This window comes from Spea bombifrons, chromosome 3 (assembly GCF_027358695.1).
Source record: "Spea bombifrons isolate aSpeBom1 chromosome 3, aSpeBom1.2.pri, whole genome shotgun sequence".
NCBI classification, from domain to species: Eukaryota; Metazoa; Chordata; class Amphibia; order Anura; family Pelobatidae; genus Spea; species Spea bombifrons.
The window spans coordinates 69,355,933-69,373,582 of NC_071089.1; the positions used below are offsets into that span (position 1 = coordinate 69,355,933).

General features: G+C 38.4%; 1 protein-coding gene and 1 long non-coding RNA gene across 2 annotated transcripts in view; one reads left to right on the forward strand and one right to left on the reverse strand.

Annotated features, from left to right (window-relative positions):
* The window catches only part of LOC128482732 (uncharacterized), a 194,439-nt gene that overhangs the window by 79,981 nt on the left and 96,808 nt on the right, over nt 1-17,650 (forward strand). The window lies entirely within an intron of this gene.
* The window catches only part of HTR1E (5-hydroxytryptamine receptor 1E), a 66,120-nt gene continuing 61,039 nt past the window's right edge, over nt 12,570-17,650 (reverse strand). Inside the window, exon 2 of the mRNA XM_053458604.1 lies at nt 12,570-14,036. Within this exon, the coding sequence (XP_053314579.1) occupies nt 12,797-13,891 (1,095 nt within the window). The 5' untranslated portion in view covers nt 13,892-14,036 and the 3' untranslated portion in view covers nt 12,570-12,796. The remainder of the gene's footprint in view (nt 14,037-17,650) is intronic.

The window sequence follows — 17,650 nt, forward strand, 5'->3', positions numbered from 1 at the left end:
TATAAAAAGGATGTGTACTGAAAAAAATGATATCCCTGTGAACTTACCAGAAAGATACCTTTGCGCTTATAATGAGCACAAACTTTAAGATCTTTATAAATACCAAGGCTTGTGGTTTTATGACTGATATTATACTAATATAAGATATTTTTCCTACAATTTTTTAGACATTTTTTAATATTAGCCAGCATAAAAGATAAATACATTTTGTACTATATTTTTATCTTATATTTTTTTTTTTACTGGTTGAAAACACTACTAAAAGAAACCCAAGGGCAAGAGAGATACAATGGATGGGACATGGACATCTAGTGCGATGGAAACACTGAATAAGGAAAGGGCAAAAGAAACACTGTGTGGAGAGAAATACTATTTGTTCCCTACACATCGAATTGTTAGGTGGTTACCAAGACTACCACACGTTGACTAAGTAAATATAGTGCATTAATATTCCTATTAGGCAACAGACTATTGACTAGGGTTTCCTTTGGTTATGCGAGGTGCGCGTGAGAGTCTGAAGATCACACTACTGCTCATATTCCCAAGAAATTTAGTAATACAATTAAAACATTTTAAATAATGATTGTGTCCTTCATTTCAGAATAACCTACATTCTTGACAAATGGTTGTTGCCAGAGCAATTTAACAATGTATGTTCTTTGATCTTGTCATTGTTGAAGTTTTACCGCTGGCTCATCACCTTTAATAAGATACAAGATAACATGTATGCTGTATAGTACATTTTTCTTCTTAGTATGTGTGATTAGTACAAATAGACCAACACATTTCAAACTATTAATACTGTATGACTTTGTTAAGTGTATCACCTATAATCAACCACTTTCCATACTTTGCCAAACAATTAGGTGTTATTCATAACCCTCTTATTTATCTTGGCCTAAGTGCCCATGGTGGAGTTTCCTATTCCAAGGCTCAAACAGAAGCTCTTAACTTTTGCTAAGGGTCAACATGGCTTAGTACAATAGATGCTGCCCCTTCCCAGTTAGCAGAGCTGATCATCACAGGGACTGAAGTAGCAGACTATTCCCACAAACGTATTTGCTTGACCCCTATGCCTCATTTCCATACATGTAAACTCACGATTCTGCCTGAACGCTCCACAGATAAGAACTAATTGCCGGGCTTCAAGGGTGGCGTCTGAGCTCTGAAAAGGGAGGGGTCTCCCAAGGGCAGACTCGCCCAGGAGGGCCACCAGCATGGGTAAGTCCAATTTTTTTTAAAAAAGGCACAAGGAGGCCTTGAAGCGGAGTGCAGCAGAATCATGTAATCCGATGTTCAGGGGCATTGCTAGGTCTTCCAAATATCCAGGGCTAGAGCCTACAGCAGATTTGAAAGCATTGAAGTCAGCTTTCGGAGTGGTTGCTGCACACACTGCACATATACACTATATATACAGTATATACATTGTATGCACACACACATAAATATTGGCATTAGACATTTTAATGCTCTAATATGGACAGTGCATAAGAATTTGCCCCAGCATCCAGATTGCACCTCCAGGATTTGCCCAGATTGCATCCACAGGACTTTTCTGCACCCAGATTGCATTCACAGTGGTCGTCCCTAAGAGTCTCCGGTCCCCTTTTGAGTTTTGTAATTGTGTTTATGTATTTATATGTAAATGTGTGTTAGAGCGAGTGTATATGTGTGTTTATTACTGGGGGGCAAGACCCCCCCCAGAAGGTGCCAACCCCCCCCAATTCTACCTCCTTAAAGACTACCGCTGCTAGCTCTGCCTCTTCGTGTGGCAGGCACATCCTCTGGGTGGCTAGCCTATAAGATCACGTGACTGTAAGTGGGACCAGGGCCGGCCCGACAATGGAGCCGAGTGGGGCAACTGCTCCAGGCGGCACTTTTGAAGGGGCGGCACTTTTTTTTTAAAGCGAAAGAGAGAGAAAGGGGCGCCGAGTGGTTTTCGCTTACCAAGCTGTCAGTACCCGCTCGGCGCCCCTATTTCTCTCCTCCTGTTCGGTCTCGGTGCCGGCTTGTAATGCTGAGTGCCGGAAGATTACCTCATTTCCTCGCCGCAGGACTGCTGAAAGGTAAGTACAAGGGGGGGGGGGGTAAGGGTAGATAATAGGGACGGAGGGAGGGAGGGAGAGGAAGGGTAGACAATGGGGGGGGCGGCAGGGACGGAGGGAGAGGAAGGGTAGATAAGGAGGGGGAGGGGGGGCGGCATTTTAAAATTCGCCCCAGGCGGTATTTTGTCTTGGGCCGGCCCTGAGTGGGTCATAGAGCAGCATTGTTTTAGTATTCACAAAACTATATACCGACACTTCACAGCTCACAGCTGGTTCTCACGTATGATAATATTGTATTTTGTTCAACTGCATTGATGTAAGCAACCTTCAGGTGGCAGCATGACATATATATTCTCCACCTGTTAAATCCAAATGATCTGAATTGTAACAAACCAGTTGAGGTCCTTGTATCCTGATCTGTTGCTGCTTGTACAATTGTACTAATCAATAATATAAAACTACCATTTGTGCTATAGAAGTTTAAAAAACAAGGTCTTTTTCACCCACATGTGGCTACCTCATTGTATTTCTCCTTTAATCCTATATCAATATATCTTTTAATGTTTGAGGGAACACAGCATTCTGCAGTATGTCATCTCTGTTTGTTCCTGGGAGAGCTCTTTATCAGATGCAACCTTGGAAACGCGTGTACTGGAATAAGATGAGTAAATTGAGGATTCTCACTAGATATTGAATATAGTATAAAAGCAAATTTCCAGTCTTGTCTTGTTTGTTTGTTGTCCCAAAGAGTTTATCTTATGAACGTTATGAGCTCTTTTTGGAAGATTTTCTCTATCCAACATTAATAATAGACATTACATCACCTACATAAAAAATAAATACAGCAAGTGATTGCCTTCATTAAATTTATGTTGTTAATAACAAGGTATCTCAAGCAGGGCTTGGGAGACAAATTACCATACCTGGGAACTTCTTGGCTCCTGCTACCTGGAGCCTTCTCTTGCGTGACACGGCCAGGACTGCACACTGACGTCGGCAGGCGGTCGCACTGACGTCGGCGGGCGACCCGGAGGATTTGCCTTGACCCGGAGAACTAGAGGAGCAGCGCTCACCCGGCAATCTCCGGGTCAAACCGGGAGAGTTCCCAAGTATGCAAATTACCTTACTAAACAGAGGGGAGATCTTCTGTATACGCAGGAGTAGGCATCAACATTGCTCATGGTGGACATTTAGTGTGGTTTGTGGTGGACAATTTAATGATGTTCTATGAACCCTTGCAAACCTTGCCACAGACACTGGTGACCTTGTATGGACAGTTTTCCCATTCTGTATAAAATGTGATTGTGTTGCAATTTTTCAAAAATGGTCTTATCACTATAGCAACTAATAAAATGATTCAGTAAGTAGGCATGCACTTTGGTTTCTATGGTAATAAGACCAATTTTGAAACTCTTCACCAGAACACTTTTATACATAATCCTCAATTATTGTTTGAACCATGAAGATGTGTGTTTTGTGCTGATTTTCTATTCTTTTGCATGGACCTCAGCACATTTTATGGCTTGTGAAAAGTTTATCATTATCACAGTTAGAAAATGAGACTTCTCTCTCAGTCATCTCCTTACCTCTCCTGAATGTAGGAACCATTTACATGTGCATTTCTTGCGCATGGCCAGACAATGGCAGTAGCAGCAGCCAATCACATGCATGTTATCTAAACAGTGATATTTTGCTGCCACACATGTCATATTAAAACACGTCATATTAAAACACGTCATGTTAAAATTGGATGTCTAAAGCAGATAGACTTGGTTGCATATTTCACAGAGGTTGCTGGAAATGAAGACATCACAATTTTATAAATGTTTTGTAAATATTTGTGAGTGACCACCTCCAAAAGTGGACTTCCTGCTATCCAGTCTGCTGTGGGCTCTAGCCTTGGACCTTTGGCGACCTAGCAATCCACCTGCGGACCAGTCAAGTTCTTCCACACCAAACTCATCCAACTATGTCTTCATGGACCTTACTTTGTACACTGAGCACAGTGGATAGTCACATTAGGCATGTATTAAATACAAATGCAAGGAACAAATGTTTCTATCTATCTATCTATCTATCTAGATCTAATAATACACGTATTTCTCTCCCTTCAACCCTAAAAATTATTGAGGACCTAAATGACTGCTTAACCATCTTAGATGGCAGCATCACTTATAAAAATGACATGGTAAATGTGCTATAAAACCAAATTACCATTAAGGTGAAAGGGACATGTTCACCTCCAGGCATTTGTCTGGTGTTACAAATGGCCAATCTGGGCCTGATGATAGAGATGTCATCACGTTCCTTTTTATGGTCCCAATGGTAGACCTGGGCTCAAAAGACAAAGGTTAGAAGCCATGGACAACAGAGCAGGGAATGAAAGAAGCTTTATAAAGAATTAATTAAAAAATACTATATTTAATCAGAAAACATCTTTGTTCAGCAGGTTAACATGTTAATGGCATAGGCAGGTACTGGCATTGTTACTTTCTGAGCCCCGTCGCTAGTGGAAAATGCATTGGGAGTGCAGTAGAGTCGGTGGTGGTAATAATAAGCCATCAGCAAGTACCAGTAAAATAAAAAAGCCATGTTTCCGAGTAAAATACCAATGAAGGAAAAAGGACATCCTGTTGTTTATAATGAAGCGGTAACATCATATTTACTTAATGTCACTTACAAAATTGACACTTACATTTTAATTTTTTGTTTAATCAAATATGTTTCTTCTTTATTTGCATTCCAGTATTCTATACTGACAAAAATACTTACCACCTTTTTTTTCATTGGGGCAAGTTTTTACGTAATATTGACCCGTTCAAATCAATTGGCCCCTTTGGAAAGACCACTAAAGATGTGGGTTGTCATGTCAAGTCACACACATTGATCTATGTACAGGGCAACTGAGGGAACTCTTTATGCAATATTAGTAAGTGTAGAAGTCAGTAAAAGTAAAAATAGTTACATTAAAAGTAAAACAGCATCACCATAACTCAAAAGCCACAACATTAATATCCTGAAGTAATTAGAATAATTAAAATGGTCAGCCATAATAAAAAGGTCAAGGTTTCCAGAAGTCAGCAAAGTCCAATTCCAAACCCAAGGATTAAGATTTCCAGAATTCAAGTGTCAAGATTTCCCGAAGTCAGCAATAGACTTCTGCGGTTGAATGTTGCCAGACAGAGGAGACATGTTTAAAATTAGAGTATTTTCTTTGCTCTTAGAAGCGATGATGATGTTTGCGCACTTTGAAGAAATGTATATCTACAGAAGAAAGCGTAGATTCCATTCTAATCAGGCAGGCTATGACAAGACAATTTGAAGTCAATAGGCTGCGGCTTCTGTCATCTCTATAGGTTACTTGTCACGTTTACTTGCGGACGGTAATTCTTTTATAAAATGTTAAAACACAATAAGAAAGAACACTGACATTTTCTGAAGTTACTAGAAAAACGTTTATTTTACAATTGTTTGTTAAAGACAGCACTCTTCACGCTGACAGCTTTTTCTAAGACAGATTTTGCCATTTATGTTTTGCATCTCTGATGAAATATCCCCAAGAAAATATTTTAACAATGCATATATTTGTGGGGTTTTTTTTTACAACTAAGCTATGCATATGGCTAATGTAAGACCCATTATAAGAGGAACCTTATGCTAATCCTTGCATCTATATATATAATGTATGTATCTATTATACTTCATCTGGTGGTTTGATGGAAACCAGATGCTTAAGCCAACAATAGCTGGGGATCCAGCAACAGATTACATGGCTACAAACACATTTTTCATGTTTTATATATATATCATGGAAATCAATTATCACTATGAATGGGAAATGCTTCTTTCCCTGGTTGCTAACCCCATGGCTGGCCTGACACCGTTAAGGTAGGACCACTCCGTTGATATACGTGTTTTGTGCTTGAGTTTTTTCCTCTTGTGGGTAAATTAATCCAATGGAGCTTTATCTATACCCCTGGCATGTCCTCTAAAAAAACTAGGTGAGAGGTTTAGCAGCAAAACAAAGTATTTCTCTTCCCCAGATAGCAGCAGGGACTATGGGAGAAAATAGCAGGTCACTGACCTTGTCATGGTTCATGCAGCATGGTCAAACAAAAAAGCGATATAGTAATAATAATCCATGCTGCCCCTGGCCACTGTTATTCAGGAGTGTTTACGCCATTGCAACCTCCATTGAAATGAATGAATCTAAGCACCACATTCAGTCTGTAGGGCTCACTCAACATACTCAATATATCACACCGCACACCCTTACCTGGAGCCCTTCCTTATAGCTACTCACACGCTGTGTGAGTGGGCATGTTATTACCATGGGGTCACATAACATTGCATTATGTGACCACACTGCAATCTCACTACACCCCCACCTTCGTTGTTGGCTCCAAAAGGCATTTAAGCTAACAGCACCTTCCCACTAGGAACTGGATGTGGGTGAGGCATGGGATGGTGCCGGTGCCTCCCATAGGGTATTTTTCATCAGTTTTAAGCACTGCCATTAACCTGACCAGGGGATGTGGATGAAGGTTAGTATGCTCTGGAACAACCCTCCTCCAACTGGCATTTGCATCTCACAAGCACTTGCAGGTTGCTGAATCTCTACATTTCTTGCTTTCTCCAGCTTGCATCAATGCGACTCTGCCTTGGTTGTGTGTATGTGAATAGTGTAAATTTGCGTTCGCAGCAGCTGTGTTTTTTTGAAGTTTAGTAAATGGCTCCCAACGAAATGGGTTTCTGATTTGGATTGTGCAAGGCAGCCACTATGGTACATTAGTCAATGTTTAATTTGTGCATTACTAGCCACTGATAAGAGGTTTAAGACGTCATCTGGGTAAGAAGTCATTAATGGCAACACTTCAATTAACAAACTGCAATTGAACTACGATTAGTTTTTTTACTGCTTTGTTTTTTCTTTTTAAAGAGAATTGTACAGAGTTTTACACAAAAAAGTCCTGTCTATTGCCTTGAGCGAATTCTGGTTCAGGTCATCTAAGAGTACCATAGTATTGATTTTGTGCTCTAATTCTCTTCAACACAATCTCATTATTGACTGATTATAGACTACACACCAGGGCTAAGGTTTGTTTTGATTTATGATGTGTATTAAACCATTTAGCAAACTGGCATGACGGTTGCAATACATCCTCTAGGCAAAGCAAAATATTGATGTTGATACTCGGGTGAGTAGCAGTGAGGTTGGCTTCTACAGTTATGATATGAGCAAGCTTGATCTCTGTTCCCAATGAAGCTTGTATATTTAAGTTATACTTCAAACATGGTGCTGTTCATTATGCATATAAGATTAAACTTTATGATGTAAATACATTTGGTACATCAAAACTAATATGAATAAAAGTCTAAAAGTGACTACTTTCCCCATATTTTGTGTCTATGAAATATTACATGACCTGGAAAGCTTTAGCACTGTATTAATGATGATAACATTAATGGATTATTCAAGATGGACTATGCTGGCATCTCAATAGCCTCAGTCCTTCAATGCTGTGCTGTCAAGAAACATAATAGCCGTTCTCAGCATAGAACTGGAGCTCTTGGGAATTATAAAAAAGTCTATTTTTATATTTTTAAAGTGCCCTCACCAGCATAACACCCAGGGGAGTTATCTAATAAACAGTAATATGTCACTTGTGTTAGGAACACTGTTAAAATACTATGAAGTCATATATTTTACAAACTTTGGTAAAGGTGATACCTTTATTGGCTAACAGACATATAATAGACATACCTGGGAACTCTCCGGGTGAAGTGCTTCTCTGGTTCTCCGGGTCAACACTTGATTCCTCCAGATTGTGAGAGTGGGGTCCTGACACGCCCCACCCCCTGCCCATTTCTCCTTTAAATGGGAGTGTTTCCCACAACGTCAAAAGTAATGCCCACTAATGTCATCAGGAAAGTTAGTGGGTAGTCCTGGTCACGTCCTGCAAGGGTAGGCTCGGGGTAGCTGGACCCCAAAAGTTCCAAGGTATAATACTAGATTGCAAGCTTCCTAGACTTTCTAGGTTTCTTCTTCAAATGTATAATATTAATTTTGGAAAAAAGAAAAAGCCTGAATATAAGACTATCCTATAGGAAAACTGTTTTGCTAGTAAATATTAATTCAAACTATTTTTCATATTTAATAAAAACTATAATTGAGAAAAAACTAAATTTTGTTTTTAATTTTATTTTTACCTGCCCCCCAGTTATGCACATCTGCACCCAGGCTCTGCCTCCCCAGATATGCCTTGTACCCCCTTATATTCCTGGAGGATCCAGGTCCCCTGCAGCGCTGCGGAGGATCTGGATCTTAGTCTTGTAGTCAGACTTCTATTTGAGGTCTGATATATAAGTCGAATATAAGACGAGGGGTATTTTTCAGAGCATTTGCTCTAAAAAAACCTCCTCTTATAATCGAGCAAATACGGTATGTGTATATACATATATATATATATATATATATATATATATATATATATATACCATATGCCCGAAGAAGAAACCTAGATAATCTTGAAAGCGTGCTGTCCATTATAGTCAGCCAATAACATAAAACTGAATAAAATAAAGATATAACATAAAGGTAAAGGATAAAGGATTAATAATACTCATCTCCTGTCTTATAAAGTCCTGACTTTACATCAGTATGTTACCGAAATCTCTACATTTTACAAAGACAGATAGGGAAGGTCTGACACCTTCTGGCCTGGGGGGCATGTAAAGCCAAGTGGCCTCATTGGCCCCTTGCACCCACAGTAACCAACATTTGCACTGGTGCACATATTTACACACACTCTCACACTTATACATATTCACACACTGGCACTAAAACACACATATACACAATCATGCTAACACACACTTACACATACACACACATGCTAACACATAGACACTTACACATACTCAATCTCAATCAAACAGTCTGTTTCTGTTACCTCAATCATTTTAATGAAGAATGTTGAAAAATGTCTGATAAAAGTGGTCTCTTTGGATATCTTTATTGAGCATTTCATGTCTTTCTCTTATTATTAAAAGGGGCAGGGCTTTTTTTATGTGGGACAAAGGGAGCAGCTGCCCTGGGTCCATTCTTACCTAAAAGACATTCAGAAATAAATGCTTTAAAAGCCACAAATTCTGGTAAGTTATTTTGGTATGTTTTGTAATACCAACAAAATTCATATTGATTACGTACGAAAACTTGCACAGAAATGTAATTTAAAAATAGCTCAAGATTAGCTGATTTATTTTCTGCATGATGCATTTGTTTAGCCTGTGGTGTTGTAGGCATCTCCACAGCTGCTGTGTGTAAGAGAGGACATTGTGACATTTGCCATGAGCAGTAGGAGGGTACCACGCATTTACATAAACAATCAATGAGAAAAATAAAAACAGTAGTAGATATTTTCTAATTACCAAATGTATTCATTTTTTGAAACACACAATTATGTCAGACAAGGACAGATATCTTAAGAGAGGTAAGATGGTATGTAAGTAAATAGGAAAGAAATCCCTGGCTACACATACACACACTACAATCCTTGGCTATATTGTTGGAGAACATACAGCTTCGTGAGTCCAAATTTCTATGCCCCTGCTCTCCACCAGTCTGTAGGTAATAGTTATAGGGTGTCACTGAAAACCCTTCAAGTTATGCCAGCGCAGGAGCCATGCATGAAAGTAAAGAGGATTCATGTTTTTCACCCACTTTTCTTTCTTCTGCTTCACAAATACTGTCTTCTTTATTATTATTTGCATTGTCTAAATTGCACCCTTGTTTTCCATAAAAGATCTTCTAATGCAGGGGTGTCCAAACTGCGGCCCTCCAGCTGCTGCAGTACTACATCTCCCATAATGCTCTTTCAGCTAAGGGGCTGGCTGAGGAGTATGGGAGATGTAGTCCTGCAGCAGCTGGAGGGCCGCAGTTTGGACACCCCTGTTCTAATGTATAAAACCTCATTTTTGCCCAGTAACATAATTCCATCAACGTTTTGCAGATTCCAGACTGACAGAAGGGATTAAATTTAGCACATTGTGTTAACAACAATTGTTAAAACAATTGCGTTTAACGACAAAATAATTTGTGCTGAAAGTGATGTATATTCTTCTTAAAAATCTGTGAACAGCAATATCTTGAGTGCATGTGACATGTGTAGAAAACGCTATTGTAATTAGTGGAGACTATGCGAAAGGTTCAAACTTGTTTATACAACAACACAGATCAGTTTAAATCAGTATACAAACATTCTCTTACATATTAGATTTTTTTTGTCTACATGTTATGTTTTGAAGAGCAACAATCGTTGGTCATTACATTGATACCTTCTCCCAAACCCTTGTTTGATTTTGCTTAAATGCCCATTTTAAATACTTTCTGTGATTTCCCCAAAATGCCTTTTAAGGAACATTAAGAGAGGTATTAAGGACATGACTAGTCATTAGACATGTTCTGCTGGGCCTTTTTACCCTCAGATTGACATAATATACACTACGCATAGACGTCTGCAAGATAAAACCGAAATCCTTCAAATACAGAGCTGATTGGGCATTTTGTTCAGCTGTAACAGTCCCGATAATTTGCTTGACAATCTCACAGGACTACTGACCTCAAGATAATGTGGTATGTAGTGCATTTCAACTTACCCTTCTTCTTCTTCATCATCACATTTAAGAGTGGACCTCATCATGTATATCAGTGTTAGGCAGAGATATTATATGTATAATAACTCGATTATAGAGTTTTAAGAAGTCTTTGTACAGCTGCTCTTTTTTTTAACTCTAAAGGGTTATTTTATTTTTTTCTTTACACTTAGATTTGGGGAAGGGCTAATTATGGGGACATTTCCTAATGCAGATTCCTAGATTTAGGGTAATAAAATAAACTTGAAACATTTTAACATATGATGAAAACAAAGGATGTAAATATGTTTGGTAAAACCGGTAAAATGTGTTTTTGTTTTTAAAATTTTCCCATTTATTAATAATCATTTGTAGTAAATGATTATAAGATAGTATATCTGTATATGTGTGTTTTTCTCACAAAAGCCCTACCTGTCTTGAAAAAATGTATATAAATTGTGTGGTTAAACTAAATGAGAGAGGGGGAAATTATACCGGAAAATAAGATAGCAAAAGTGGTTTTAAAAAACACTTATTATTATTATTAATCATTAATGTTTAAGGGGTAAATTCAGCAACATAGGTCAAACAGCACCTTTAACCTATCTTCAGGGCTGTCACCAGAAATGGTCTGCTCCCCCTTTCCCAGATGCCCCATCCACACCACCAAGATGTTCTCTTCTATTCATATTTTTTGGTGGTAAAGGTGGCAAAGGCAGGCTGTTTGGGGGCCAAGATGGCAAAGCCAAGCTGTTTGTAGGCACTGACAAACTGTTTGGTGACAAAGATGACACAGACAATGTGTTTGGGGGAACAGATGGCACGGACAAGCTGTTTGGGGGCACAGACAGGTTGCCTGGTTGATAAAGATGGCACTTCAGAACAAATGTTCTTCAAATACTTGATTGTAGTCCCACAGGCTAGGTAATAGTTAATAATATTTAAATAAATTAGTGTCAAGCTGTAGCAAAGTGTATGGCATTTTTCATGAATATTATTTTGCAAGGTTTACATTTTGTAACAAGTTATGATTAAAGAACTTTCCATTGTTTTGTAACAAGTAATGTATGGGGCCACAGAAGGCATGGAAAAGCTGTTTGGGGACACTGACAAGCTGTTAAGGGGAAATATGGCACAGACAAGCTGTTTGGGGCACAAATGGCCCTGACAAGCTGTTTATAACCAGACCTAACATACACAGTCACACAAACCGACAAACACAGTCACATATACACATATCACACACCTACCAGGCGCTGGCTGCAGCTTACACTAGCTACTGGTATTCTCTGCAAGCCCCTTTTGTCATATAATATACACAAAGGTAGACTCTTTTAAGTGACCAGATGGCCCCTTTAACCATGTGATCAGCTAGCAGGAGGAGCAAGTGCGTGTCAGCAGTGGCATCTAACAGAAGGGAATGCTTTATTGCATTCCTTAAAAAACGGTGTATCCACGCTAGCCGTTACACGCGATCAGTTGGCAGGAGAATACAGTGATGTTGGCTTCTGCCAACAGAGAAGAATCCAGGCTGTCAATAGACACCATGAGCTCCCGTGTAGCTGAAGGACCTAATGGGTGTCAGCTTTTATAGACATATGGGTACGTCCTAAGGGGCGCAAAGTCTACAGTAAGCCCCACCTAGCACACAACTAAATGGAACCCTTGCGTAGCTAGCCCTGCCCTTGTGTACGGATAGTCCAGCTCCTCCAAGAGCCTCTATCGCAGGTGGCCTTCCCTTGGATGTTCTCAGATAGGATCATGATTATACTATTGCAGTTGCTACGGCCAGCATACACTAACTATACACGTCCTCTATTGAAAGGGATATATGCTCACCCTACACATTGTAAGTCTAATAGAGAGAATAAAAACCCTTTAACAGGGTCAACATTTTAACAGGCATTGTAAAATTATTCAGTATGTTTTATTTTTAATAACAGAGGTAGAAAACTGTATCACATGACAGGATGTAAAGATAAACACCAAGCAAAAAATGAAATGAATAAAATTATTTTAATTATTGTTCCCCTTACCAAAAGGCAACCTTGCATTACATATTTATTTTCACCATTAAGGCCTAAAAGACAGTAAGATGTGCATGAATGTGTTATGATTTAAGTGTGCTCTTTGCACCTGATGAGTTTTTTAAATGCTAGCTTGAAGTCATCATTGAAGCTAGTGTAAAGGAGGGGGTTAATTAGCGAATTCACATAGCCCAGCCATGTTAAAAAGTCAGCCACTTCTGGGGACACAGTGCAAAGGCTAAGCCCTACAACAAGTTCCTTTATAAAAAATGGCAACCAACTTATCATAAAAGCACCCAATATAAGTCCAAGAATGCGTGCAGCCTTTCTTTCTCGAGTACTGGATATCTGTTGTTGACGATCCCCAATCAGGTCAAGGTCATTATCATATGGCGGGGTCCTCACAGATGTGTTAATCTTTTCAAATTCCATTGTAGGGTCTGAAGTGGAAAAATCTGACACACAGAAGGTCTGCGTAAGTTTGCAGTGGGCAAAAGAGTTTTGGCTGTCGTTGCTCCTGTTACTCAAGTGTCGGCTTGAACCTCTCTTTTGGTAAAGGTTCTTTGCAGCATGATAAATTCTGTAGTACAAGATAAGTATCAAAGTCAATGGGATGTAAAATGCCCCAAAAGTGGAGTAAATTGTATAGATCACATGGTCATGTTGAATGATACACCTCGTTGGTGTACTCACATTGTGGTGATTTCTCCAGAACAATGGCGGAATAGAAATAAAAATGGATATTGCCCATACTGTTAATATCATTACTCCAGCTCTTTTGGCTGTTCTTTTCCTGGCATATTCGATAGCATCAGTAATTGCCCAGTACCGGTCGAGAGCAATCACACACAGGTGAAGTATGGAACAAGTACAGCAGGTCATATCAACACTTAGCCATATCTCACATATCACGTAGCCAAGTGTCCAAGAATCCATCACTATGTAGGCAATGCTTAGAGGCATTACTAAAATCGCAACTAGAAAATCAGTAACAGCTAAGGAGCAAATTAAATAATTGGCTGGCTGATGTAATTTCTTGGTCATGCAGATCGCCAGGATGACAGCTGAGTTCAATAGCGTGGTGAGGGTAGTTATGATGGCCAAGGTTAAGGAAATAATCATCTTTTCAGTGACTGTTTTTGATTTGTTTGTGATAGTTTCTGCCGTGCAGTTTGTAAAATTCATCTTCTCCTATGAAGGGACAATTGTTCACTTTCTTGTTTATTCTTTTTAGTACATCCTGTGTCTGATGTAATTTTACCAGGAGAAACCCTTGTTACGAGGAAAGCGTAGGTAATGCGAGTCTTTTCTCTTCTTACACATAGCTAGTCTGAAAGATACAAGCGGGTTAAGCACAGATTAGTAATGCAATATGTAAATATATCCAGTTGTTTTGAGATGTGCCATGTCACAATTCAAGTGATTGTAATAGGCCATTTAAAGTGTGGTGTCACTTTACATTGAGATATCTCTGGTTTTGCCTTCACAAATAGAGTTCACGCAGTTTCTAGTTAAAATTCGCTCTTTTTACATCCAGTAAAAACCATACTGTATTGCTGATCTGCTCACAAACAATATTCCAGGCTTGGGATACACCTACAAGGTCTGAGTATTGCCAAAAAAATAATTGGCTTACAGCTAATTTTGCAAAACTGTACTATGACACATATTTTAAATATTTTACTCATTAGTTAAAAAGAAGAATAAATCAGTAGCTACATGTTTTCATTCCAGAACCCCAATATCTCAGAACATTAAACCTCCTTTGCCACTGTATAATCAATGGACAAAATGTACAAATCCTATATTAACCAGTTATATTGATTAAATATATATAAAAAAATATTTTCTGAGCTTTCCTCCCAAGTTTAAAAGCACCACATTTATAAGGAACTAACATGAAACACTAGAGCTTGTCTGGACCCTAATGATGTTAACGTTTTTTGTCGGTTCCTAAAAAATGAAGCAAGCAACCGATCAAATAAAGAACAGTACTATATTTAATCATTTGCTCTCCATGGACCCTACAGTTTTTACACAATTTCTAGAGCAGGAGATATCATTATACACACAAGAAATGTGTATGCGGTTGTGGGCTTCTTACATTTGTCATTGCTGTTCAACTCAAATAAAAAAACAGGGTTAAAATCAAAACTGAAAAATGGCGAATACAACCAAGAGTCGTCTTTTTTTTAACTAGCATCCAAAAATAAAGTCAGATTATGCTCGTGGGTTTAAGACTGAGGATCTAGACTGCTCCATGGAGAGAAGTAGTTAAAGCACCTCCAAGCAGTATGCAGTAGAATTTATCATAGTGGGGATCCTGAAAAATAGAATGCATTCCATAGAAAATACAATTCTATAGAGAAAGTACAGATCCCACTGGCTTTTTGATCATAGGCTTCTACCTGTGCTTTCCTAGCTCCTGCTCTTCCAGCATTAGGGTTTAATGTAATAAAAAAAAACAAATCATCTAATCACGGTACATTTTATTGTTTTCACATTAAAATGCAAAACATCTTAAACACCTACCAATGCAGATGTCTAATTTCTTATCTCACAACAAGTAATATACTCCAAAGTATGAGTCAATCATCATTCACCAGTGGAGCAACAAGTATAAACCAGATAAGGCACATTCTTGTAAATTTCTAGATAAAACAGATAAATAGAAAATCCCACAGACATAACATTTCAGATTAAAAGTTCATTAGATGTGTTTGACAACATAACACTTCAATCATGTTTTCACAAAATAGACGTCGCCATTGCTTTCATGTGTCTGTGCAAAATACATAAAAGAGTATAAATCTGACAATAAGATGAGTTTGATTAAAATTTCAAAGGCTGACGGGTGAAAACAAGGAATACCAGCATAAATAGTGCATATTAATGATGATACATAATGCTGCAGTAACATCAAATGCAAATAGGGATGTTCAGCTGTCACCAGATTGATTGAGTCTAAGAACATTTTCCTTTTGATGAGGGTGAGTTGATTAAAAAAAACTTATTTTCAGGAAAGCAAAGAAAACTTTAAAGGGACAGTCCAGTTAGTGAAAGTGCAATAGAGATGCTATGCTGCCACTGATTAGTTGATTCTCTGCGGTGAAGCTCTGGAGCTGCAGCTTCTCCTATTTTTTTCTACAGGTAAATAATGCATATTAAAGTACCTAAAAAGTATGCATACTTTTTAGTGGGGCTACATGAGATAGTAAAAGGTCTCTTTAATGGAAAAGTCAATAATGGAAAAGTCAATAATATTACATTACACTTATTTATAGAGCATCAGCCGATTTTGTAGCATTGTTACAATAGTGTCAGTAAATATATATATATATATATATATATATATATATATATATATATATATATATATATAAATATATTCACACAAAAACAAACTGGTACAAAAGGAGACGTGGGCCCTGCTCTTACACGCTTACAATCTAGACTGGGGTAGTTGTGGATAATGTTTACCACCCAAGCTATTGTAAACTAAAGTTCTCGTGTGGAACAGGTTCATGATGGTCTGTTAGCTACTGCTACCATGTCATATCATTTTTCCTATTAATTGGTAACTAACATTTGTCTCCCACCAGGAAATCCTTCTCCTGAGCCAAAAAGGGTAGACAATGGGGATGAGGGATAAGGAGGTATTGCGGTCGGAGAGGGTAAAGGTGGGGAGGATATCTTGCCCCCTGGAAAAAAAAATCCCACAGATGCCCATGCATGTATGCTGATCAGGTAGCATACATATGACTGGTTGTTGCTACTCCAATTGATTTCAGTGGGTGTTCAGCTCTCTTTAATTAGAATGGGAGTGCTGCTGATCATGTGCTGAGCATGTGCAGTAAGCATCCCGTGTGCACGTTCAGCAGCACTCTTGTTGATTAGAGGGAGTGCTGCTGGGCAAATGCAAAAAGTGTAAATAGGGTGTTCACTGCTTTTCAGCAGAGGAAGCCAGGGAAGAAGTTAATTGAGACAGAAGTATAACTTTTAGGTATTTCAAGAACTGTGCTGCTTTTCATGGAGTAAAATGCAATATAGTCCATGCAAAAATGATTTAACACTGAAATAGGGCTTTGTAACAACACAACATCTGAATAATGCAAAATTTGCAGTTGCCAACGGCACGGACAACTGTAGAGGCTCTTTCACAAGCTAACTTTTCATTACTGTCTTCAAGTGACCTGGCAAACCCCTGTGTCTCAAGGGGATTCTGTGGACAGTGGATGCAGAGAGAGGTACGTTTTAACTGGGGCGAATAGATTTGACCTTCTCTTCCTTGAAATAGTGTGTTCCTTAAACTGAACAATGCATGTCCAGATGCAATAGAGTATATACTTATATATTAAATGAACAAAGGAATATGAAATTAGCTTGACAGCTTAATTGGTTACAATATAACCAAAAAAAGAAATATGGTGTTCAAAACATCATACTATTAGAAAATCTCACAGTCGCTTAATTGATTGCACTTAAAAAGTATTTTCAGTCATTTTTATCTTCAAAACGAATGGTTATAAAATTCAGCATCAACGTCATCAGAAATGTCTTTAGCTGTAATTGTCAAAGCGGTGCAACCACCATTAAACATATATCTCAATCATCCAGATTAAACAATAATAATTTATAAAGTAACAGAAAATGCTTTGAGGTAAAGAAGGGTGTTTGCTTTCTAGCTACCTGAAGAGCCAAGTTGTAAAGAGCACAAACCTGGAACTCAAATGGAATAATGAGAAGAAATACGAATATGAAGCACTAGACTTGAGCATGAAATCCATTAGGGTGAATATGTGACATTCTGTCACAGTACTGTCACCTTAGACACGTCATAGCGATATCTCAGAATAGCTTTCTTGCCTTTTTGCTAAAGCTAATAGATGTGAACAGCATTGTATGTAAACACTAAAATTTCAACCCCGAATGGTCCAGTTACAA